Source organism: Ziziphus jujuba, chromosome 3, assembly GCF_031755915.1.
Source record: "Ziziphus jujuba cultivar Dongzao chromosome 3, ASM3175591v1".
Lineage (NCBI taxonomy): Eukaryota > Viridiplantae > Streptophyta > Magnoliopsida > Rosales > Rhamnaceae > Ziziphus > Ziziphus jujuba.
In genome coordinates, this window is record NC_083381.1 from 1,024,777 (window position 1) to 1,051,802 (window position 27,026).

Consider the following 27,026-nt stretch of genomic DNA (forward strand, 5'->3'; position numbering starts at 1 on the left):
GTTCTAAGGTGTTGAAGAAGAGATAAGAAGAAGGGGACCACGTTGGCTTTTGAAAATAAGGCTTAGATGTGTAGCCATTTCATTCATTTTACAATATAAGCTTGAAATTACAACTAGTTCACACATGCCAAGCATGTGAGCTTACAAAATGAGTAAAGTATTTGAAATTTAAAAATTAAAATGGTCAACACCTAACTTTTCATACACAAAAGAGGTAAAAACCAGCTGCAACATGTCTATTCCAAATATAGTAAAAAGTGGCACATGGTTTGAACTAAGTTCCTATTGTTTAACTAGTTTGGGTAAACAACCAAACTAGCTTCACCTACTTAGTTCCCCTTTGTATCTGGTTATGAAACTTGGTTTGAAGCATCCTTGGTCATCAATAAATATTTTTTCAAGAGCTAGGAAAGTTCTGGAACCGGATCATGGGCCAAACAGCTCCAAAACTGACCCATACTCTGCATACTGGGCCCATCAGATACAGCAATCTATTTGGAATAGAAAATGGACTTTCCCATGTCATTTTGACCTAAAATTTGAACCATAGTCTTATATAAATGTCGTAGACATCCCTCAAAATTTCAGTCCAAAACTCCATTTGCAACCTGAGATATAAGATAAATAGTGGAACTATGTTGCTGGAAATTATGAATCCAGTACCATAGGCATTTCAAGCATAACATTCCTACTCTTTTGTGCATAATTTTGCCTATACTTTTGCATACATAACTTAGGCACAAAACATTATCAAAATATACCTTGCATCAATTAAAAACATACAAAAAAATATAAACTCATAAAAGGAAAGGATTTGATACCAAGGTGTGCATGCTAGCCGGTGACATGCACCATCAAGTGGCAAAATTGCCACACTTCAACACTTACCACAAAATTCCCTGTACAAAAAACACACTTCTAAATACATCACCTTATTCCTCTCATCTTACTACAATTTAATACCATAAGTTTCCAGCACTTCAATAAACAACAGGGAATCAGTGCATAATTAATTTATAACATATATCCAACATAGTATATAGAGCATTAAAAGAATTCTAAGTATGAGAGGTATTACAATACGAAATAGAAAGAAATATTACAAGATAGCAAAATGAGGAAATGAAGACTTTACGGACTCCTGGGAACGATCACACCGCCGAACTCACCCTGATCGATCAACGCCTACCACCTGATCCTAAGGGGAACGAAATTTAGAAATATGAGATGCTAGCCATCTCAATGAGTGACCCAGTTCTAATGTGCAATAATAATAACGATATTTGAAAAATAATATTTGCACTCAAAACACTCACAATTCAGTCAGTTGGAAAAGTTTCCCTTTTAAACCACTTTCACAAAACCCCATAATTGGTATATCCCAAAATAAGAGAAGTCCATAATTAAAATAAATGAAATATTGAGAAAATAAATTTTACCTTGAGAATAATTGAATAACAATTAATAGAATTTATAATAGAATACCATGAGATACACAAGGTCACAATAATTAAATAAATAAATGCTAAAATTCATATTAGAAGCATCAAGCAAAAATCAAATTAATCAATCAATGAAATAATCAAGAAATATTAATTAATAAATAAAATGCAATTAACATGCGATAAATAAAATAAGAGACACCAATTAATTAAATAATAAGATCCAATTAAATCCATTAATTTAAAAATATAATTTTAAAGCATATTTTCGTTTAAGAAATCATGTCAAAATATCCTGACGCATTATACTATATACCAGTGATGTCCGATGGTGCCCAGCCTCCCAAAGAACCATCTGATGGGGAGGTTAAAAGAGAATCTGCATCTGATCACTGTGGCATCCCACCGGACCGATGATATCAACAGTCACCTGGCTATGGAGAGGGTGGCTAACACTCACTGTGCATTGTACCCTGCCAGCCCTCAAGTCCAATGGCCTAATCATGCACACTAATCATATCCATGTAAATCCAGTACAGAACACCAGTACTGTATAAGTGCGTATAAAAATCATAAAATCAATATATTTTTAAATATCGAAATCTCATAAATTCCACTTTCAAATCCGTTGGTTCACATCACCTTTAAACTCATAATATTTTCACAATTCCTTTAAATCATCTTCATAAATCCATCAAGTTCAAATCTATCAACTTTCAAATGCATCAATTTTTAAAATAATATCCTTAAATATGTAAAATTCGAGATAAGCATAATTTCATTAAAATCACATAAAAATTCCAAAAGTTGTAAATCCATATAAATGCATTTTTATTGCTTGAAATAAACTCACAAATAAATTCAACAATAAATCAATAATGTTAAATTTACAATTTCTTTAAAATCAAATTTCATAAAATGAATTTTTATAATTTATCAAAATCAAAATATGCTTCGATGCACACACATATATAAATTTCAAATTATCCAAATATTAGCATCAAAATTTAATTCACAATTTATCTTATAATCAACACAAAATAAAAACATTCAAATATTAAAATATCACAAATATAATTAATTGGACACCTGAAATTAATTTTAAAGGTAGATCACTCACCTCAAGCACGAGCGTAAATCAAGATCCCCCACCAGATCAATTCCATGACTCACACATGCTCCTAAAATATCAATATTACACAAAACCAATTAAATTAATATTTTAATCAGATATTTAACACATAGGTACCCGAAGGATTTAACTAAAACGTCAACCAATATTCGCAAATGAGGTACTTATAGAAAGCTAATGAGACAAGGAATACATTACCAACCTCCATTGAACTTAAAGCCGTCGGGATTGGCTGGAAAATGGACGGGAAGTTCCAGCCAAACATTCCCCTCCATGCATCTCACAAACGGCTTGGAATTTAGGCAAATGGAGGTCATTTTTGGAATCAGGGGATCAAAATCTAGGGGGAGGATTAACCACACGACCGGTGGCTACTGGAAAACCGGCCAACCAGCATCACGTTGACCGCGGACTTTGGGCGCCGATCCCGATGCGTCTGCCAGCCACCAAGCCAGAGACTAGGTCATCGGCGTCGCCTGGCTATGGGCTCTCAAGCCTACTGGCGCATGTTGTCGTCCGGCCACTGAAACACGGCTAAACAGCCGATCAAAAAAAAGAAGGGGAGAGAGTCAAAGGAGAGAGAGAGGGAGAGAGGTCTCTGTGTGTGTTTCTTCTCTGTCATGCTCGGGAAGAAGAAGAAGGAGAAGAAAAGAAGAAAAAGAAAAGTGTTTCTCCACGTGGGGGAGAAAAAGAAAAAGAAAAAGAAAATAAATATATAAAATAATATTAAAATAATATTATTTTAATAACAAAATAATATAATATTTAGTTTTGGCTAACCTGTGGCACTTTTATAATGTTACACGTGGTGCATCCCATTTGGTGACACATGGCACAAACTTCACACTTTTAAAAATAATAATAAAATAATATAAAATTCAGAAAACTTTGCAGGTCCATAACTTTTCAACGAAATGTCCAAATTAGGCGTGCCGCTAGTCTTTAAACTCGTATCGATGAGTACTTAACAATCATGCATGAGTCAAAACTCAATTTCACAAGAATAAAAAGTCAACTTGGGCACCCTTGGACAGTTTGGACCTCTATTTGTTTTGATCATAACTTTCATACGGCAGCTCCGATTTCGATGTGCTACTAGTCTACAAACTTGTGTCAATGCGTACTTTGTAACGGTGCCTCAGTCAACCTAGAATTCCATCCAATCAAAAAGTCAACATTTGACCATTCTCGGTCAATGACAGTCAAACCTGATCAACTTGAGAAATTTTCAATGTACTTCGGGACGGGATATTACAATTTGTGACTTTATTTATCTTATGGTATTCTATTATAAATTTAATTAATTGTTATTAAATTATTCTCAAGGTAAATTTTAAACTCTCAATATTTGTATTCTATTTGCATTTATTCATTTATGGATTTCCTTAATTTGCGGGGCATATAAATGTTGGATTTTGTGAAAATGTTTTAAAAAGAGAACCTTTCCAACTAAGTAAATTGTGAGAATTTTGAGAGCAAATGTTATTTTCGAATATTTATTATTTATTATTATTATTATTGTACAGTAGATTGGATCACTCACTGAGATGATTATCATCTCACGTTTTCAAATTCGTTCCCCTAGGCCCAGGTTAGTAGGCGTTGACCGTCCAAGACGAGCTTGACATGTTTGATTCGCTGTCATATTCCAAGGAGTTCTTTCTTTCTTTTCCTTCCTATCTTGTAATATTTCTTTTTATCTTTTTTTGTATTAAATTCCATATTTATTTGTAATCCTCTGAGGCTCTGTATATTATGTTGGATGTATTTAATTAATATTGCACTGGTTTTGCTCTTAATTATTAAGTGCCGCAAATTTGTGGAAATAAATTGTAGTAAGGTGGGAGAAATAAAGAAATATTGTTAGAAATGTGTTTTCTGTGTAGGGAATTTTGTGGTAAGTCCAACCCTTAAGGGAAATGATATCGGATTTTCTATTCGAAGGTCCAATAGGGTTTCCTTGGGATCAGGACTTGTCTAGGATTCCTGTAAGGAATTTTGGACGGATCCTAACATAATTCCAAAGAAAGAATTCTTCAAAGAGCTCTTATTACAAAAATTCAAACATCGAAATTTACTTGGTCAACATGGATGATCAGGTGAGGGAGGAACAAACAACTGAAAAGAATGCGGCCGATATGGTGGTTACAAAGCCATATACTTGCAAAGCTTTGGTGAGAACAATGAGAACCAAAAGGTTTCTTAGTTGACCTTTGATGTGAAAAAGAATAAGTTGAGCCTCCAAAAAGTTACTCCTTGGATATTTTTAAAGCCAACCAAATTTTTTATCTTTTGTTAGCTGACAACATGATCCAGCTACTTAAAGGACATGTTATTGCTTCTGCTAAAAAGATTAAGAATAAGACCTATTGCAAATGGTACAATAGATGGAACCATACAACTCTAATTATGTGTTGTTCCGCAACGCATTTAATGACTAACTGAGAAAGGAATATTAGAGTTCCCTAGGAAAGGCAAATAGGTGATGGGTGTGGATAGCAATCACTTCCCAATGGCAAGGGTTAATATGACAGTAGTGGATATATCAAAGTTGACTTAACCTTTCCTTAAGATAGACTTAGGCCAAATATCAATTGGAAAAGAGTACAAGCCTAAGAGATTTGAAAAAGGTTCATATAAAAAGGCTAAGCCCCATTCTAAACCTTGTGTGCAATATGCAAACATGAGATCAATATTGCCAAAAATGTTCATCTCAAGGAGACAGAGAATAAAAACTTTAACTATTATGAAGTTTCCACTAAAAAATTATGGGCTTCATAGTCCGAGATCAATATTTCAAAAGTTTGGGTCAAAAGTTGGGAGTACATGACCAATAAAGCAATATCAAGAGAATACCATCAATTTCAACATCCACTAATTGTTCTAAAAGATATGCGAAGGAAGATAGTTTTTTAAATAATAAGAAACCAAGAAAATTTAGGCCAACAATCCAAGCAAAAGGAAAGAAAAGAAAATTGATTTTGTGAATTTTTTTTTAAAAAAACTTAATTATAAATAAGTGCATAAAACTAGAAAAAATAATTACAGCTTAACTTCTTACTAATTAAAACAAAAATCAATATGAATAAGAAATTTTCATTTTAATTACATTTAGTTTTGTTATTAACTAATTGTATTAAACAATTTTAGTTTGCAGATAAATATTACCTTAAAGAAAATAATTAATGAATATTATAATGCAAAATCATTATAGATGAATATTATAATTATAATAAATTTGATTATAAATAAATGATAAATGAGTAAAAAAAATTAGATAATTGGGAAATAGATCAAAGCCAAAGTAAATGCAAAATTCCAGGAAAAAAAAAAGTAAATGTAAAACAAAAAGAAAAAAATGCAAAAAGACCGGTAAGGGAATAGATGAAGGGGGCATCATTATACTTTTGGAAATAACATTGTAAATTGAAAAATAAAATTACTGAAAATATTTAAAAAAAAATTGTGGGGGCCATGCATATAGAGTAACAGAGAGAAAACTTGTATTGGTCGATTTCGTGAATCTTGCTAGTTCACTTTCTCTGTGATAAGAAATTTCAACGGAAAATCGATCGATCTGGGTTAGGTCCATAAGATAATTGCTGATGAATTTTAGAGACACAGAAGATGTAGATCTTTTGGATTTCAAGAATAGAAAAAGGGTAAAAAATCTCTTTTCATTTTCATTTTAAGAATAAATTGCTGTGTTCTATTTCTGTTGGAAATGTTTTGCCCATGGTGAGCACAAGTAGTAATGCTTCAACTAATCAGGGTAAGAAGTTCAAATTCAAGCCTGAAAAGTTTCCAACATACAAGTCACATCTCTCTTCTTTTCGTTCATTGTCTACGTCAACCCCAGACTATGAATACGATGTCTTTCTAAGTTTCAGTGGCATGGACACTCGTAATGGATTCACCGGCCATTTATACATAGATCTCATTGGCATTGGAATTAAGGACGTCTTCAAGGACGATGAAGAGCTTAAAAGAGGAGAACAGATCTCTCCAGGACTCCTCCGAGCAATTGAGGGCTCGAGGATCGCCATCTTCATTTTGTCAAAAAATTATGCTACTTCACATTGGTGTTTGGATGAACTTGTTGATGTGATTCTGCCCGAGCCCGCTCAACCGATAACCTGCTGGGGTACTGACCCGACACGGATGAAGACTAGGCCAATCACAAGAGCTCAAATTAAGAGATTTAAGGACAACCTGGGAGCATTTATACAGGTTGTAATCAATCTCAATAGAGCTTTTCCATACTTGAAGATACAAAGCCTATTCTAAGCATCCAAGTGGTGGAAGCCGATACGGACCCGGGTAGCAGTTTTGGTGCAAATATGGACAACGAGCAGCATGAAATGGTTCCAACTCTTTATGGATTCAATACATATGTCTAAGAGGGTATGGAATCAAGTCAATCCAGTTTCAAAGGCATTCAAAAAGGGGTTGTACGGACAGCTTCAAATTTGGCCTATTTTTTACTGTATTTTGTGCTGGCTTTACTGTATTTTGCTGAGTTGGCTTTTTCTTCCTCTTCCAAGCATGGGCAACGTGTGGGACTTCATATTCAGCTTATTTGGCATCCTAAAAAGAATATTGAAGCTGATTTGGAGCTCAATTTGGTCAAAAATTGATCAAAGTTAACTTAGTCAAAAAGCTAGTATTATAGTTTCCTAATTTGATTCTACTTTTTGTTTTAGGAAATTACCATTACTTTTTAGTTTTTATTTATTTATTTTTTGGAACAATAAGTTTAGGAAAGTTATTATTTTATTATTTTCATTGTAAATTAATTAATTCCTAATTCAAAATAAAGGAATTAATTAATCCAAATTAGATTAGGAAATCAGTGAGAATTTCGGTCACCATAGGAAACTACTTTGTATGGTCGGTTTTCCCTTTGTTTTTAGGGTTTTATTTCGTGGCTTTGTAGCCTATTTAAAGGCTTATTTTTCAATAAAAATACAACTTTGATTTGATAAAGAAAATACTTGTGAGATTAATATCTCTTTGTTCTTTGAGAACACCTAAAACACCATTAGAGAATTGGTTGTTTTAGCTTGACTTATCAATAGATTTTCCATCCCCTATTGTGGTGTCTACATTATATCAAGGTTTCTAACCATAGGTTGGTTAGGGTTGAGATCCATTCCATTAGAACTTGAACTTAATTGAGATCCGGGCTAATATAATACGGGTTTAAGAGCAGGTCGTCCTACGTTCGTATCACTTGTACACATTCTTGAATGCATCAAACCTGGAAAATCCATTATTCCAACCTGACATCAATGGGGCACTTATGCAGCAACCTTTGCTGAACACGAAAAGAATTACCCACGAGACATGGTTGACAAGTGGAGATTTGCGCTGCGTCAAGTCGCCAATTTCCCAGGCTGGCATCTAAATTATGGGTACTGTTTCTCTCTACCATTCTTGTTTCTTACCAAATATTATATTTTCAAATAAATTTGCAAAATAACAAGTACACTAAATCATGGGTATATTTTTTTTTTTTTAAGTTCAAAAGTAATTGTTTTAATAATTTGTATCAAATCCATCATCAAGTTTATAGTTATATAAGATATCAAACAAATTTAACTAAAATTAACAAACATTTAAAGTACGTAAATTACACACACAATCAAGTAGAAAAAATAAAATAAAGTAAAACCAAAAATGTTTATATATAAACTTTTCAATTGTTCAATCAAACTGAGACAGGCCAACCAACCTTAAAGTTTGATCTGCAACAAAAAAATAATAATAATAATAATAATAATAAATAGAGGAAGTACAAGGATTTGTAGTTTTTGGTTGGTTTGTTCTCAAAGTCTGTATTTACTCTCTATTTGATTTTTCCATGCTGCAGAAGTGAGGCGGAATTAATCCAAAAAATTGTTCAAGATGTATATCGTAAATTGAGGGGCACAATATTTGAAGGAGTGCAAAAACTCAACACATGTGAAGGATTAAATCCTGCTGAATCTATGCAGCTTCTTAGCTTAAAGGCTTTTAGACAAAAGCATCCTTTGGATGGCTATGGCAATCCATTGGCTCTCCAACATATAGGTAGTTCTTTATATGGTAAAAGCATCATGGAAAGGGAGTCATTTTTATATGGAATGGATGAAATTCAAAACAGAGATATGTTCAAAGAATCTCGTCTTAGTTTTGATTCACTCAATGAGGAATTGAAATCTATATTCTTAGATATTGCATGTTTTTTTATTGGGAAGAGAGAAGATCGTGTTCTGGAAATACTAGATTGTTGTGGCTTTCCCTCAAAAAGTGGGATGGCAATCCTCAACGACAAGTCTCTTATAACTATTTCAAACGACATCTTATGCATGCATCACTCGCCACAAAAAATGGGCCAGGTAATTGTTCATGAAGAAGACCCTCGTGAGCCTGGTAAAAGGAGCAGGTTGTGGCATCATGAAGACATCAATGAAGTAATGACAAAAAATTTGGTAAGAGTTCATGTACAGAGATTAAGCCACTCAACTGATCAAATATAATATTTTATTTTTTATTGCACCCCGCTTATCTTTTACTTTTGGATATTGGGGAACAGAAAAAATTGAAGCAATGGTCTTGGACAAACCTGAACTAGAATGCAACTGGAACTACAGAGCTTTTGAAAGGATGTGTAATCTCAGATTGCTCAATCTTCATTGCAAAGTGCACCTCCCCGATGGCCTGGAATACCTTCCTAACAATCTAAGATTCTTAAAGTGAAGGGGATATCCATTGAAATATTTTCCACCATATTTTTATCCATCCAAACTAGTTGAACTTAACATGTGCCATAGCAGAATTGAACTGCTTTGGAGCGAAGAAAAGGTAGGTGCTGCATTGCTGCTCATATTGAATTTACTTTTCCTTTTAAGTGCACGAGCATGATAGCTTTCCTTCTTTTTTTCTCTATTTTTCTATTTAGGTTTTCAGTAATTTGAAGTTCATCAAACTCAGTCACTCTCAAGAGTTGAAGAGGACTCCAAACTTTACAGGGTTTCCAAATCTGGAGAGATTAGTTCTTGTAGGATGTAGAAACTTAGTTGAGGTTCACCCTTCCATTAGAAATCTGGCAAAACTTCGTTTATTGAATTTGAAAGATTGTTCAAGCGTTAGGAGTCTCCAAGATTTCATTTCAATGGAGTCTCTTGAAATTTGTGTTCTTTCAGGCTGCTCAAGTCTTGAAAATATTCCAAATGTGGTTGAAAAAATGAGAAACTTGCCACAATTTTATATGGATGGATCAGTAATCCAACATCTGGGTAACCATTCGTGCAATATCAGAAAGTGGAATAATCTTGAGTGTCTACTTTCCAACATTCCAAATGTAACAAAATTATGTTTAAGAAACTGTGACTTACCAGAAGGAGCTATTCCCAGTGAAATCGGCCGCTTAACTTCATTGCAGGTATTAGATGTTGGCAGAAACAACTTTATTAGCTTACCCCAAAGCATTAGCCAGCTTGCTAAGCTAAAATTTCTTGTATTGGCGCTCTGCACTGTTCTTCAATCTATGCCAGAGCTTCCTTCCAATATCGAGTATGTAGAGGCAAGAGATTGTTCTTCACTGGTGAGTTTTTCAGATACATTCAAGGTGAGAACTTGCACACATTTGGTACTCAGTTTCATCAACTGCTACGAGCTGAAACAGAACCAAGATGGTAAAAGTTGGATGGTGATGTTGTTGAAAGCATTCCTCCAGTCATTGCTGAAAATCCAGAATCAAGTTTTTCTTTTATTTTTTTCTCTCTATTTATCTTTCTATCTTTGTTGCTCTCTCTCATCGAGCACCATGATTTTCTCTCTCTTGGTGCAGGAAGGCTTACGTCTAAGTGGCCGTTTTGATATTGTTATTCCTGGAACTAGGGTTCCGGAGTGGTTCAGCCATCGAAACTTTGGACCTTTAGTCAGAATACAATTGCCTCAAAGATGGAGTTATAATAATCGGATTGGATTCGTTTTTTGTGTTGTTTTTTATGTCCATAAGAATGTTCCCATTGTCCCGGAATCAGATAATTCTCAAGAAATCACTTGTCAACTGCACACTAATGAAGGTCCTATAAGCACTGGTTTTGGCTTTAAAATCTCGAGTGGCACTCTCATTGAGTCAAGTCACCTTTGGCTGCAATATATATCAAATGGAAGCTTCGAAAAAAGAATGGCTATGTGCAATAGAATTGATTACATTGACGCTTTATTTGGAGCTGGAAGCCAATGCTTGGAAGTTAAAATGTGTGGGTTTCGTGTTGTATGCAGGCAAGACGTGGAAGAGACAAGGAAAAAAAAATTCCATTTTATCCACCCTCCATCTGAAGATTTGGGTTTGGCCTTCTTCTCATATGATACATAAATTGACCCTTTTTTCTTTCAGGATTTTGATCATTTAGATGTTCACAAGCTAGATTGAAATGTAGTCAGATCGTATGGCTGTATTGCAGCTTTGGTGATCAAGGAACTGCATATCAAATACTGAGACTTAACAGCTTTCTCTCCTTTACTGATTTGCATCCTCTGTCTTAAATGAGACTTATGGTTCACTCAACTAATTCGTTTTTAGTTGATGACTTCTGTCTTTATGCGTTTTGACCTTTTTCTTTTTGTGAACATCACTTTCCTTCAACTTTGTTAGCTCATGTTATGATTTTTTTTTTTCCTTTTTATCATATCTTATCAAATTTTTTATCATTCACAATAATTTTCCTTCCCTTCTACTTCAGTGTCTCAAACCTACAACTTTATAAATATAGATGTGACTGGTTTACCGAGTCAAGCTTACTTGATAATCTTTAAAGAATTGATGATATGTTAATAATGGGAACTGATAAAGATGTGATTATGTTAACAAAGAAAATTAAACACTCGTTGTGACATGAGAGACTTAGGTTTGGTTGATGTCATTTTAGGGGTTCAAATTAAAAGAAATAATGAAGTTTACATGCTCACTTAGTTTTATCATATAGAAAAGGTATTAAACAAGCATGGTCAAACATTGTAAGGATGCTATGACCATTGTTTTAAAAGACTCATTTTAGGTTACCCTCAAGGCTCACCCGGAAGCGAGGCATGCAAAAAATGCCTCAATACTTTAAATTTGGAGCATTACTCCTATAAGACGCTTGTTTCAGGAGATTAAGTATATGTCCTAAGCAAAAGAATGCATTTTTTCACTCCTTGAATAGCGAGGCATCTGCCTGACTATTTTATATAGTTAAATCTAATCTTTTTATTCTTTATTTTATAAAAAAGTTATCTTATCCTTATAAATTTTTATTTATAAATTAAAAGTATATGTTTTATTGTACATTTATTTATAATTTATTAATTTTATATTTATGTAAATTTTAGTTTGTTTATTTTGCAGTTCTAAAATTATTTATATTTATCTTTTTTAATTTCATATCAATTTCAATATATATTTAATTTTTTTTTAATATTAAAATTTTTTGAAAAGCTTGCCCCAATGTCCTATGCCTTACATCTCCCCTCATAACAATGAAATCATCTCGTCTCGCACTTTCGCCTTTTAAAACATAAGTTATGACTCCTTTTGTTGCAAAGTTTAAATTACCAAAAAATAAAGAAAAAGCAGTTTCTCAATTAAAGTATTCACAAATAATTGGGAGCCTAATGTATTTAATGAAGTCTACATGTTGTTGTTGGGATATCTAGGATCATGTTAGGTAAATTATGAATATCGTTAATGTAACACCCCGTCCCGAACCATGTCGGAATTGTTGCACGTTGACCGAGGTTGACTGTTGACCATTGATTTTGACTTTGACCGAAGGGGTCAAAAGTTGACTTTTTGACTCGGATGGAATTCTAGGTTGACTGAGGTACCGTTACGAAGTACACATTGGCACGAGTTCGTAGACTAGTAGCACGTTGAAAACAGAGCTACGGTTTGGAAGTTATGAGCAAAACAAGTTGAGGTCCAAACTGTCCAAGGGGTGCCGAAGTTGACTTTTTATTCATGCAAAGTTGAGCGTTGACTCATGCATTGTTGTGAAGTGCTCGTTGATACGAGTCCGTAGACTAGCGGCACGCTTAAAACGGACATCCGATTAAAAAGTTATGGACGCGTGAAGTTTGCCAGATACGGTAATATTTTAATGTTTTTGAGTTGATGAACAGTGAAAGGCCACGTGTCGTCACCTGATTGGTCCACGTGGATGAACAGTGTCACCACTGTGGCTTTTATTTGACAAAAATCTCAGAGAAGAGAGAGAGAGAGAGAGAAACCGACCAGCCGCCGGATTCTAACCAATTTTTCGGCCAATTCTCGTTACACGTGCCAGCCAGACGGAAGCCTCTCCTCATTTCCGGCCAAACCCCAAAATCTCACGACTGCCAAACGCGCCTTGATCGAGGCACCGAAGCTCGGCAGCGATTTTTCCCTCCACCGCCGACCACCGCCGTTTGACCCCTTTCCGGTCTTTTTCCAGCCACACGCGCCAGCCACCCCTCACCATCTCCTCATTTTAGGCCAGCCCACCAAATTTCACGGCCACCGGACCTCCGACGTGCCGGGATCGGAGCGTTTTCCGGCGAGGGACCGAAAATCTTCAAACCCCGATTTCTCCGCCGTCCGGCCTCCGTTTGCCTCACCGCCGGTCCCATTGGAACCCTCTCTCCTCGATCTACAAAACCGCCAAAAATCTCAGCCAACGGCCACCGCACGCGCCGCCGCCGGCGACGGTTGCTGGTGACCACGGCGGCTCACCGGAAGTTACTGTTCCGGCGAGTACCCAGTTGCACCGCCGGTCCTTGTCCACTGTTTCCGACCTCCTGAATCCAAATCCGGCCTCCTTTTCCACCAATTCGCGATGGTTTAGGAGAATTGAGGAGTCGAATCCCGAAAGTAAGACCGAATCCGTGATCCTCGTTCCACGAGCTTCGATTTGGTATATTATTCGACCATTTTGATTAACGTTTGTGTTTAACCCCCCGGGTACCAGGTATTATTTACCCGAATAAAATATTAATTTATTTGACTGTGTGTGAACTGTGTTTTAGGAGCACGGGTGAGTCGTGGAATTGATCCCATGGTGGATCATGGTTTAATTGCGTGCTCCAGGTGAGTGACCCACCTTTAAAAATATTTTGGGCAATTAATTATGTTTAATTGGTGTTTAATTGGTATTTAAATTATGCTCATGTGGTACAATTTAATTATGGTTTTATTGTGATTTAATTTATTTATTTATGCATGAGCAAAGTATATTTCGGTAATAATCGTATGTGGTTTTAAGTATTATTTTGGGCATAATTGGTTTAAATATTTTATGAAAATATTCGTTAAATTGGTGGTTTAATTTTATAATTATGCCCATGGTATTTTATCTGTTGAACCTCATATTACGAGAAAATTATGGATTATTTGTGATCGATGTTTTCGTACCGGTTTGTTAAATAAAAATATGTGGGATGGTAAGTGTGAAAATTTAATATATTTCCCACGGTAATTTTGGAAAACGGTACGGTTGGTTTAATAATTATTTTAGACGCACTCATACAGTATTGGTGTTCTGGTGTATGTACACGTGGTTTAGCGCGCAAGTATTATGTGGTTCAACGCTCAAGTATTATGTCTCCCGTGGTTGCCATTGGACTGTGGGCAGGCAAGTTTGATATTGGCCACAGCCGCCCCTCCCTTGGCCGGGATGACGGTTTCAGCAGCGGTACTGTCGGGACGCCGAAGTACCGTTTGCAAGTTTTTCTCTTTAATCTCCCCGCCAGTCGGTGCTCGGGACGCTGGGTATCGGAGGGCATCACTGGTATATGGTGTGGTGCGTCAAGTGTAATTTTCAGATAAAGTTTCAAACCCCAAAGGTGTTCAAAAATTATTTATTATAATTTATTACATTTTAATTATATATTGGGGTATTTATTTATTTATTGTTTATCAAATGGTTTGATCCCTTGGTTTTCGGAAAGTACGAATATCGGGTTTTGTGAAAATGTTTTGAAAGGGGAACATTTCCAACGGAGTAAATAGTGAGGGTTTTGAGAGAAAATATTACTGCAATTGTTTATTATTTATTTATCTATTTAATTGCTGGTATTAATTAAATCCCTTTATTTGTTATATTATTAATAGTAAAGGTGTTCAGTAGATAGGGTCACTCACTGAGATGATTAGCATCTCACGTTTTTAAATTCCGTTCCCCTAGGTCCAGGTTGGAGACGTTGATTGTCTGGGGCGAGCCCAACGTCTCAGCTCATTGCCGAAAGTCCAAGAAGTATTTCTTCCCTTTTTCCTCTTCATCTTGTATTGTTTCCTTATCTGCCATTGTATTAATTCATATTTATTTGTATAAGGCTCTGTATACTGTATTGGACGTGTAGTTATTGTTTATGCACTGAGTTGCTGTTATTTCTCTGAAGTGCTGTAAATTGTGGAAACAAATTTTAGTAATGTGGGAGGAATAAGGGGATGTTTTTTTTAGAAGTGTGTTTTCAGTGCAGGAAATTTTTGGTTAGTCCTACCCTTAGGGGAGGTGCTGCCGGATTTTCTGTTGGAAGGTTCAGTGATATTTCCCTGGGATCAGGGCTTGTCTAGGGTTCCGGGGAGGAATTCTGGACGAGTCCTGACAGTTAATGCTTGTGACCATCTTTTGATAATATTATCTAAGCCAGCTATCTTTTTGAGATTGTTTTTAGATGTTTTAGCATCATGTTGGTGGTGGCTACGTTTTATTTCTTTTGTTTTGTTAGTTTCCTCCTTTTCAATTTTCTTTTTGCAGTTGAGAAATAGACCTTTGTGATAATTCTTTAGGCTTAAAGATGGATATTAGAACAATGTGATTGTAGATTTTAATTGAATATGTTCATTAAATTTTTTTTATTTTTTTTATTTTTTAACTACAAAGAGGATATTGAGAAGGGAAAAAAATTAGTCTTACATTTCCACCCTTTTACTGGTTTTGTTAAAATTTTGCTAAAATACATCATGTCCAACTATTTCATACTATTTATAAATAACTTAATTGTTTAAGTACATTGATGCTCGTCAGTTTTCCAAAACCAATTTGTAACCCCTTTGTTTTGTTTCTTATTCATATTACTAGGAGAGCAAACTAATTAAGAAAATCAAAATAATAACAAACTCAAGCAATTAACAATCACCATGATATAATCTACAAGGTAAACACCACTTTGTTGATAAATCACCAATATATATGCATAACTTTTTCCATTAAAAATAAGGGCTTTGGATTCTCAAGTTCTAACATATTTTCTATACAAAAAGGAGTCATGCTCTTTAATCATATCGAATAACTTCGTTTTACAAAAGAAGCATGCTTCTATTTTATATTTAAGTTCTAACATATTTTCTATACAAAAAAGAGTCATGCTCTTTAATCATATCGAGCAACTTTGTTTTACAAAAGAAGCATGCCTCTGTTTTATATTTAATCAAAATATTACGAAGACACTAGCAATTAAACTCAATGGGGCTGCAAATGAAAACGATGGAAAGGGTAAAAGCTTATCATCTCCAAACCGGCATCCTAATTGATCGGTTTGTAGCCTTTCTCGGAGGAGACACAAAAAAAAAAATGTGGATAAAGACTCTACAGCATCCTGTTCAACCATTCAAAATGACAAGTAAATGAGAAAAGTTTAAGAGGGCTTAAATGAGGCATGCACAAGGTTGCTTCTATTGAAACTAACAAAAAATTTTCATCCATTTGTGTCCCTAATTGCAAAGGATAAGAAAATGAAAAGCAAAAATCAATGACCATTCTCATATGTGAAAAGCCAACTTATCATAACTAAATCAAGAAGACAAGTGAAGAAAGGCAATTCCACCAGCATTCTACACAAGGTTGTCTCATTAAGTTATCATTTCCTAGTAGACAATAATTAATAGAAAAGGGTTTTAAATACCAATTATATTATTCTACCTTTTTTTTTTTTTTTTTTTTTTTTTTTGCTAACTATATGCAACTAGACTTGAATAAGAAACATGAATGTTTCATCAATTAAATCTTTGTAGAGATCATAACTAGATCTAATATAATATAAATTAAACCTCTAAACTTGAACACTTAGCCAAATTTAAAATCCTAATTGTCTAACCCAATTCTAACCAACTTCCAAGAGATTGAATGCATTCTTTCACTTTCCAACATATACATTTAATTAGAAAAATAAGTAAAACAATTGAAACAAAAAGACGGAGAAAATCACAAAAAATTAAAAAAAAAAAAACTAAGCTAAAATAACAAGATTCAACTGTAAAAAATTAAATCTTGGTTAAGTGAATGATATAAAAAACCATAAAAAAAAAAATGAGAACACAGATAACTCCGATTGCATATCTATGACTTCTCTAACAAAAATCAAAAGGAAGCAAAATTAGTTTTTTCTTCCACTTTGAGCATTTTACTTCCACTTCCCACCAACTCACAGGTTCATCTTCCTCAGATCATATATCATATTAAATAGAAAATAAAATTATAATATTAATGTGGTTAAGAAAAAGTGCTTACCAAGTTTTTTTTTTTTTTTTTTTTAGGCCTAGTACTCCAACATAGTTTTCTTATTAAGGGAAAACAAAGAATTTATGCTAGTGCAAAATAGGGAAGATTGAGAATTTGTTTTTTGGATTTCATCTACAATCCAAATCTATGAAGCTTTTGATTTCATCTACAATCCAAATCTATGGAGTTTTAATGGAAGGAGGAAGCCACCAGATATTTTCACATAGACATGGGAAGAAGAAAATGAAAAGATGGAAAGGGTTAAGGTGTAGTGAAATGAAGGGTAAATAACCCTCATGTGATATTTTAAAACCAACCAGATCTTGACCATTGGTGAAATCTAATTGTCAAAATTATAATTTTGAATGTTAGTAAAATTCAAAAATCCCAGATAAAAGCCTCTCTCTCTCTCTCTCTCTCTCTATATATATATATATATATATATTTAAAAACTCATAAATAGCCTTAGCCTTGGTTTAATTGAGGAGAAATAAATATATTTTTTTTCCTATTTGTATATTTTATTTTTTTTAACAGAATTCAAAATTTTATTAAATAAACAAATAATATATATGTTATTTATTTAGTTTTATTACAATGTTACACTGGTTTTTGAAATCACAATTGCATTCATTTAATTACAAACATTTAAAGAGGAAAAATACTGTTCAATAAGGATTTGACATTTTATGTCAAAGTTCAAACGATAGATTGTTTAATCCGGGACGGCAATCTTCAGTAGAAGTTTGAGCATAGAAAAAAGGGGAAATTACTATTTTTAGAACATTTCTACAAGCAAAACTCAATTTTATCATTCAATACAAGTTAGTTTTTCTATTATTTATGTTATAAGTTTTTGTAGTTATTTATAACTTTGTATATCTGTACTCTATTTATCATTTTGTCTATCTACTTCTATTCTATTTGTTTCTATTTTGTTTACTAATTGTCTGTATACCCAATAGCTAAAAGTTATATTTTCATTTCTCTATGAATTTAAATATATTACCTTAAAAATTTTCCTTTTTTTTTTTTTTGGGGCGTTGTACATCCTAAATTTTACTTTTCTTTACACCTTTCTCGTTCTGTTAACTTTTTAACAGAGTTGTCACATAGTTAGCACATGGGACAAAAAATAAATGTACAAAGTGCAATTTTGTTTAGTTTATAGTGTAAATACAAAAATATTCAAATAAAAAGATTAATTAAATACAAAAAAATTGTTGAATAATACTATTATATTTTAAAGAAGTTAAAAAAAATTAAATGTGATTTTTCAAAAATAAAAATAAAAATCTTTGTATATAATAGATTTCCTGAACAAATAAATAACTAAAGACCAATAAAAAAAGTGGGACATGTATTAAAAAATATTGTTTTGGGAAACGTAAAACTTTTATTAAAAAATACATATCAGAAAATTTTAAAAGTATTTTTTTAAAAAAATATATATATAAATCTAAATATAAAAAATTACATAAAATAAATAAAATAACATAGTTTGAAAAAATAGTCTTTCAAACTTTTCCTCTAGATTAAGAGCACCTTTCTTATAAGCCTTTATTTTTTTGAACCTCTGTACTATTTACATATTATCTTTTTTTCATTTTTTTTATAAATTATATTTACATTCCTATAGAACATTATTAATTTATTAGAAGAATAATATTTCTTTATAACAAAAAAATTATATTAATTTTTATTACTTTTTATGTGAAATTTTTTGCATTATGGATGGTAAATTATATAAACTTGCACTTTGCACCTTTATGTTTGCCCCATATGCCAGTCATGTGACAAATTAACAAAAAATAGAAGGAATGTGTAATGTGCAAAGAATAATGAAGCTCAGGGTGTACATAATGCTAAAAAAACAAAAAACAAAAAAAACAAAAATTTAGGATGCAAAATGTCCAAGTGTGTATAATTTAGAATACATTAATATCAATATCCCTAATTATAATAAATTTGATGACAAATAAATGGGATATTGACAGCCAAGCACTCCAAATTTTATTTAGGTTGATACATTGCATCATAAGCTTTTTCCCTGGCATTTTGCACCACGAATTTACTTTTTGCTTGCACTATTGATTCGTCTATTAAAAATACATAATGGAATGATCACGTGTCACACATGTGCTTGTAAAACAAGGTTAAATCACGTAATTTTACAACTTTTAGAGTTTGTTGGGAAATCAGAAAATATGGAGGAAAAAAAGTAAAGGGAAAAGAAGGGGGGAAAAAAATACCGGAAATGTTATTTGATTGTTAATCAAAACACAAGAGGAAAAAAAATGGGTAAATCTGAAGTTTTTTGGAAAAATTCTATAGAAAAAAGCTCCTCCATTGCTAAAATGGGGTTTTACTTTCCTGAAATATTAGTTAAAGAGAGAGGACACAAAGACAAAGAGAGTTATAGAAAAAGAGAGAATACACCAAAAAAAAAAAAAAAAAAAGAGGACAAGGACGGAGAAAGAGGAGGGAGAGAAAGAGAGATGTGATAATTACAAGTCAAATTTACATATATATATATATATATATATTGCCATGATTAGTGGATTTCAACAGGCATTCTAAAGCTAGAACTTCATTAAGGAAATCCCTTCTCCTTCTTCTTCTTTTTCTTCTTCTTCTTCTTCTTCTTCTTCTTCTCTATCTTCTTCATCCTTCCACATTCATATATGTTCTCTTCCATTCCTCAACTTTTTCACTCCCCAAGTGCTCTTCCAAATCCAAAACCTCTTCTTTTTCTTTTTCTTCTTTGTTTTCCAAACTACCACTCTTAGTAACACCGACAATCCCAAAGCTGCAATGAAGAAATTTCTCAAATAGAACCTTAATATCTAAATAGAGAATAGTGAAATTATCTGTTCTAACCTTGCTTCATGAGCATGTGCATGACACATATCATTCTGTTATGCATTTTTAACAAATGAACCATCAGTGTAAGTAAAAAAGAAGTATGGGGTGCAAAATACTAGGAAAAAAGTTTAGGGTGCAATGTGTTAACTTCGATAAAATTTGGGATACTTGGCTGCCAAAATCCCTAAATAAACAATAAATGAATAAAAAAAAAAGATAATTGGGAAATAAATGAAAGACAAAATAAATGTAAAACAAAAAGAAAAAAAAATGCAAAAAGATTAGTAAGGAAGAAGAGCATGCTTAAGCTTTTTCAGAGCTGTTGGCTTTACGGTTCGAAAAAATTTCAAAATTAAGCATTCTTAAGCGGAGCAATACTAGAATGGGTGACCTTCTAGGAAGCTCGGAACAGAAAAACCTTATATTGAATGTGGTGATTAAATTTGAGACAATTTCGACATAAACTGCAATATTAACATAAACTGACAAGTCAGTTAGTGGAGGCGTGGTGTTGGATAAATACATATAAATAATAAATTCGAATTACTCACAAACTTAATTAATTACTCAAAATCAGCTCACAAGCTTCATTAGCATGTACATTTGTGTGTATATATATATATATTTGTATAAAAGAAAGCCCTTTTATGGTTGACCTAATGATTTTACTATCATGATTTTCTTTTAAACCCTTGAACCATTTTAAAGGTTAAAATTTGAAAATATATTTATGGTGCTCTAAGAGCTTTTAAAATACACTTTATCCAAATAAGATTTTAGTATATTATTAAGCCCATATTTAATTACGAATTGAATTTTAAATCCTAAACCTTGGTTTGATTCAAGGGCTAATAAAGAAGGATTTAATGCTAAAACCATAAGTTCAACCTAATGTGAGCCTAGATATATAAATATACAATCAGGTTCAAATTAGGTCCTTAATATCAAAACTAATATCAGGACTTATTTTTTCAACCATTCGTCATATCAAATGTTGAGATTTAAATTTACATTTATTAATTACCAAATTGGAATTTGAATTCACTTTTTCTAAATAGGATTTTAGTTTTACTAAATCTACATTTTAACATTCATGAATTTTAAATCTTAAAAATTAATATGATCCAAGGCTAATAAAGTAAGACATAATATTAAAAATATTAGATTGTTTTGGCATGAGCTTGACTATATAATGTATACATATATATATGAAATAGGTTGCTATGCCAGGCTTTTTCACAAATAATCTAGTCCCTTAGTATACATATTTGTCTTTTTTTTTCTTTTTTTTTAAACAACATATTTATCTTTTAAACACCCATAAATATTTCATATCTATATTTAAACATCATCTATTGTTTAAGTAAATTATTTATTATCGTTAGAATTACTCTCCAAAATTAATCTTTCTCTCTCCTAATTAAGTTCAAATGCTCTTTTGCTTTCCTATTTAATTCCTTATCTCTAATTTTAACACATAAATATATTCTTTTCTTCTCATCAAGAATAAAAAAGAAATGGTGTTTGAATATGAATATAAAAGATTTAAGAGTTCTTAAAAAGATAAATTGAAGCACCTAGATTGTTTATTAAAAAGTTTGATAGGAAGAACATGACCCATATATAACCACATGCACACATTTATTATCACACATGTGCATCTAAGATTTCATATAAGCTGCATGTAACTAGGTAATGGATTGCATGCAAATTGCATATAACTATAAGTATTTTGATATGCACCGTAGTTTGTTAGACATTTCAACATTTTTTTTTCAAGATTATAAGTTTTTCCTCTTTATTTTTTTTTCTTAAGTTCAAAAGTAATAGAATTAATAATTCATATCAAAGGCATATCTTACAAATTCTAACTGCCAGTAACTAAAATTAACAAACATCTAAAGTAAGCACATAATTACACACAATCATGTAGAAAAGATAACATAAAATAAAACCAAAAATCTTGTATATGAACTTTCAATTGTTCAAGCAAACTAAGATAGACCAACCAACCTTAAAAGTTTGGTCTGCAACAGAAAACAATAATAATAATAAATAAAGAAATACAAGGATTTGTAGTTTTTGGTTGGTTGGCCCCTCAACGTCTATATTTTACTCACCATTTGATTTTTCCATGCTATAGAAGTGAGGTGGAATTAATCCAAAAAATTATTCAAGATGTATATCGTAAATTGAGTGGAACAGAATTTAGTTCAGACGACGATGAACTTGTGGATGATGTTGATAACCTTAAATATGATGCTTTCTAAGTTTCAATACTGATGAGAACACTATCATGAAGTTCGCCAATGATCTTTCCAAAGCTCTTGATAGAAAAGGAATAATTTTCATCATGAAGGACAAGGAAGGACACGATAAAGGGAAAGGCATCTCACCCGAAACTAAGCAAGATATCAAAGTCTTAAAGTTCTTCATCATCATTTTGTCTATGAACTATGCTGCTTTAAATTTGTGCTTGGATGAGCTTGTCCATATTATTGAATGCTGGAGGACATCCATAAATAGAAAAGTCATACCTATCTTTTATGATGTGAATTCGTCTATGGTCCGATATCAAACCAACAGTTACAAAAAAGCCTTTGCTAAACATGAAGAAAATTATTGATGGAATTTATTGAAAGATATTGTGGGATACTCTTGGTGGAAAAGGGAAAGGAGAAAGGAAAATATAGAAATTTGTTTTTTAGAAACTTTTTTTTTAATGTAATTGTTATAAATGTTGTGGAATAAATAGCTTCCTATTTATACAAGTACATGTTGGGTTCCTTAGCCAACTAAACAATTCATGAATGTTCTAGGTTCTAGGAAGCAAAGTTTAACTTAAACACTTACACACATGAGGAAGTTAAATCAAACTTAAACTCTTACACATATGAATATCCTAGGAAGCTAAGTTCAACTTGAACACTTACACACATGAGGAAGTCAAGTCAAACTTAAACTCTTACTTGCCACCTAAGTATTTCTAGAATTCTCTTTAGAAATGTGCAGCATTAATTGCAACACTCCTCATTGATGCACATTTTTGTTATGCCTACCTTGCTTCTTAGTAATTCAAATTTGTTTTGAGGTAGTGCCTTGGTGAAGATGTCCGCTAATTGCTCTTCAGTCTTGCAGTATTTGATTGCAATTTCTTTATTCTCCTTAGCTTCACAGACGAAGTGATATTTTCATTTTATGTGTTTGGTCCTGTTATGGAACATTGGGTTCTTCACCATTACTATTGCTGACTTGCTATCATAGTATATTGTTGTTGGTTCATTTTGTTGATCTCCAAAATCTTCAAATATATACTTAAGCCATAATGCTTGACTTGTGGCATATGCAGCTGCAATATATTCTGCCTATGCAGATGATTGTGTAACTGTTGCTTGCTTCTTTGAGGCGCAAGAGAAAATGCCTAAGCCAATAGTGAACACATAGCTCGAAGTGCTTCTCATGTCAACTGCTGATCCTGACCAGTCACTGTCTGTGAATCCAAGCAATTGTGAATTAGAAGTGGGTCTATACCATATACCATAATATTTAGTTCCTTGTAGATATCTGAGTATTCTTTTTGCAACTCCATAATGCACTTGAGTTGGATTTTGCATGAACCTTGATAGCAAACTTGTTGCATACACGATGTCTGGTTTAGTAGTTGTTAAATATAGGATACTTCCAATGAGACTTCGAAATGCCGAGCTATTAGCTGGTGGTGATCCACCTTCTTTCTTCATTGTTTGACAATTGTCAAGTGGTGTTGCTACAATTTGCAACCATTCATCTTGAATTTTTTAATAATACCTTTAGTATATTTCTTTTGAGAAATAAATATTCCTTCATCACATTGGTATGTCTCAATTCCGAGAAAGTAGCGCATCAAGCCCAAGTATGTCATTTCAAATGTCTTCAACATCTCTTTTTTAAATTCCTCAATCATTTTCTCATTGTTTCCTGTATATATAAGATCATCAACATATAAAGAAACAATAATAGTGTTGTCTGTACCTTGGGTCTTGATGTATAGTGTAGGCTCACTATAGCTCCTCCTAAATCCTTGCTTAATAAAATAGGTATCAATTCGGCTATACCAGGTTCGTGGGGCTTGTTTTAGTCCATTTAAGGCTTTCTTTAATCTTAGCACATTATTTTCTTGTCTTTGTACCATGAACCAATGTGGCTGTTCAATATAAATTTCTTCTTCCAAATAACCATTAAAGAATGTAGACTTCACATCTAATTGATATATTTTCCACTTCTTTTGAGTAGCTAATGCTAAGAGCTCCCTTATAATGTCGAGACGTGGAGCAAATGTTTCATTGTAGTCAATTCCAAATTGTTGCGAATATCCTTTTGCCACTAGTTAAGCCTTATGTTTTTGTATCGATCCATCAGAGTTAAGTTTTGTCTTATATATCCACTTAACTCCAATGACATCTTTGTTCGAAGGAAGATCCACAAGTTCGCATGTTTTGTTCTTTTTGATCATTCTTATCTCTTCTTCCATTGCTTTGACCCAGATTTCATGTTTTGAAACTTCTTCAAAACTCCCAGGTTCTACTATGGCCAAGTTACATGATTCATAAATCTTTGTTAGTAGTTGAGTACTTCGAGGAGTTTATTTTGGCTATGAATCCTCTGGCTCGAGTTGTTGCTGCATTTGATGAGTTGAAGATTCTTGATTTGTCTCTTGAGGTCCTTAAGTTTCATCTGGCTCCTCCTCTCTTTGTTGTTCTATTGCTGGTACAGAAATTATCTTCCTTTCAACTTCTTTATTTTCCCAGTTGTAAGATGCATCTTCATCAAACTCAACATCTCGACTGATGATTAACTTATTTGATTCCAGGCTATAGATTCGATAGCCTTTTGATTGCAAGCTATAGCCAAGAAAGATACTTTTTTCTATCTTGTCATCTAATTTAGTTCTCTTTTCCTTTGGTATGTGGGCATAACAAATGCATCCGAAAACCTTAAGATGCTTTGCGGATGGTTTTCTACCACTTCAAGCTTCAATTGGCATCTTGTTTGGAACTGCTTTGGTTAGGCATTTGTTTAGTATATAGACTGCAATAGACACAGTTTTTGCCCAAAAACTATTGGGAGACCTTTATCTTTCAACATTGTTCTAGCCATCTCCATGACTGTTCTGTTTTTCCTTTCATATACACTATTTTGCTCTAGAGCATATCCGACTGTAAGTTGGTGCTCCATACCTTCACCTTCACAAAAATCATTAAACTTCTTGGAGATGTATTCCCTTCCTCAATTACTTCGAATTGTTTTTATTTGGTAGCCACTTTGTTTTTCAACTAAATTTTTAAATTTTTTGAAAATCTCGAAGACTTGTCATCTTTCGTGTAGAAACTATACCCAAGTCATTCTAGTAAAGTCATCAATATATAAGATGAAGTAACTGTTTTGGTTTAATGATGGAGCTCGCATTGGTCCGCAAGCATTGGTATGAATTAATTCTAGCGGCTTCTTCGCTCTCCATGCTGTGCCTACCAGGAAAGGTTGCCAATGTTGCTTGCCTTGTAAACACGCTTCATAGGTACCATTGATATCTTCAATAGTTGGTAAGTCATGCATCATGTTCTTTTGTTGAAGAATCTTAAGGTTGTTCAAATGAGAATGACCAAATCTCTTGTGCCAGATCCATGAGATGTCTACTTGTGGCTTCATAGCAACTTCACTAGTATATTTCCATGCTACTGGAAAAGATCTGTTTCCTTTCATCTTGATTTTTGTAATCTCCATGGTCTTATTTGTCTTGTCATATATTGTACATGAATCTCCTTTAAAGCGTAAAGAATATCCTTTCTCTATCATTTGACCGACACTGAGGAGATTTTGATTTATAGTAGGGACTAACAGTACATCAGTAATGTACCGTTTACCCTTTTTGGTTTCTACAGCAATGGTTCCTTTTCTTGTAGCCTTTATAAATTCCCCATTTCCAATTTTTACTTTTGTTTGTATTTTATTTAGGCTACATAAAATACTTTCATCTTTTATCATGTGGTTATTGCAACCACTATCTAAATACCATGTGTCCTTTTTATCTTTGCCTTATGAAACACAGAATAGATGATTTTCTATGTCTTTCTTTTCAATAAAATTAACTTGAATTGTGTTTTTAAATTGACAATCTTTTTCAACATGCCCAAATTTTCTACAGACTCTACACTGTGGTTTTCTTTCAAACCAACAGTCTTTTTCGAAATGACTTTTTCTTTTGCAAATATCACAAGGAGGATATTTGCTATTTTTGTTTTGATTATTTCTAGAATTTTCTTATGGTTTTCTCCATCCATCTTTAATATTTTGGGACCGCATTTTTATTTTAGACTGAAAGGCATTTTCCAAAGAATTTTCATTCCACCTCCTCAGTCTTTTCTCCTATGCTTCTAGAGAGCCCATTAATTCTGTTGCTGTTAAATTTTCAATATCCTTTGATTCTTCTAAAGCAGTAATAATTGCATCATATTTTTCTGTGCAACTATTAAAATTTTTTCTACTACTTTCTTTTCAGAAATATTCTCTTCATAGGCTCTCACTTGATTAACTACTTCTCTCATCCTTGAGTAGTAATCTTTAACGATCTCATTGTCTTTCATTTTTAAATTTTCAAAATCTCTGCTCAGAGTCTATAGTTTTATGGCACGTACCTTAACATTGCCTTGAAACTCCTCCTGTAGTTTATCCCACGCCTCCTTTGCTGGTGTAGCTCCCATAATCCTTAGAAAGATTTCATTAGCCACGGGTTGTTACAGAACGAACAAAGCTTGGGTATCTTTTTGTTAATTCTCATCAAGCTCCTTCTTTTGATCGTCATCAAGAATGGTAATATCAGTAGGAATCGTGTAGCCCTTACTAACAATATCCCATAGTTTTTGGGATCTAAAATAACTGGTCATTTTTATATACAAAAAATCGTAGTTTTCACTACTGAAGACCGGAACTGGAACTGTGCAGAAGGTGTTCTTGACCATGGTGAATAAAAATAACTATGCGTAATTTATGAACTAACTTGGATTTGATACCACTGATGGAATTTATTGAAAGATATTGTGGGAT

The 27,026-nt window shown here is 33.1% G+C and overlaps 2 protein-coding genes across 2 annotated transcripts; one reads left to right on the forward strand and one right to left on the reverse strand.

Annotated features, from left to right (window-relative positions):
* Window positions 1–6,309: 6,309 nt before the first annotated feature.
* LOC132803255 (disease resistance protein RUN1-like) lies at window positions 6,310–10,999 on the forward strand. Its single transcript, XM_060815835.1, has 6 exons — window positions 6,310–6,658; window positions 7,883–7,988; window positions 8,447–9,047; window positions 9,518–10,186; window positions 10,409–10,840; window positions 10,964–10,999. The coding sequence occupies exons 1-6, from the start codon at window positions 6,310–6,312 to the stop codon at window positions 10,997–10,999; spliced, it is 2,193 nt and encodes a 730-aa protein (XP_060671818.1).
* A 12,312-nt stretch (window positions 11,000–23,311) lies between these two features.
* On the reverse strand, window positions 23,312–25,706 carry LOC125423448 (uncharacterized mitochondrial protein AtMg00810-like). The gene is made up of 3 exons (XM_060815836.1): window positions 25,505–25,706; window positions 23,796–23,903; window positions 23,312–23,712 (listed from the first exon to the last, which is right to left on the reverse strand). The coding sequence occupies exons 1-3, from the start codon at window positions 25,704–25,706 to the stop codon at window positions 23,312–23,314; spliced, it is 711 nt and encodes a 236-aa protein (XP_060671819.1).
* Between the last annotated feature and the right edge of the window lie 1,320 nt (window positions 25,707–27,026).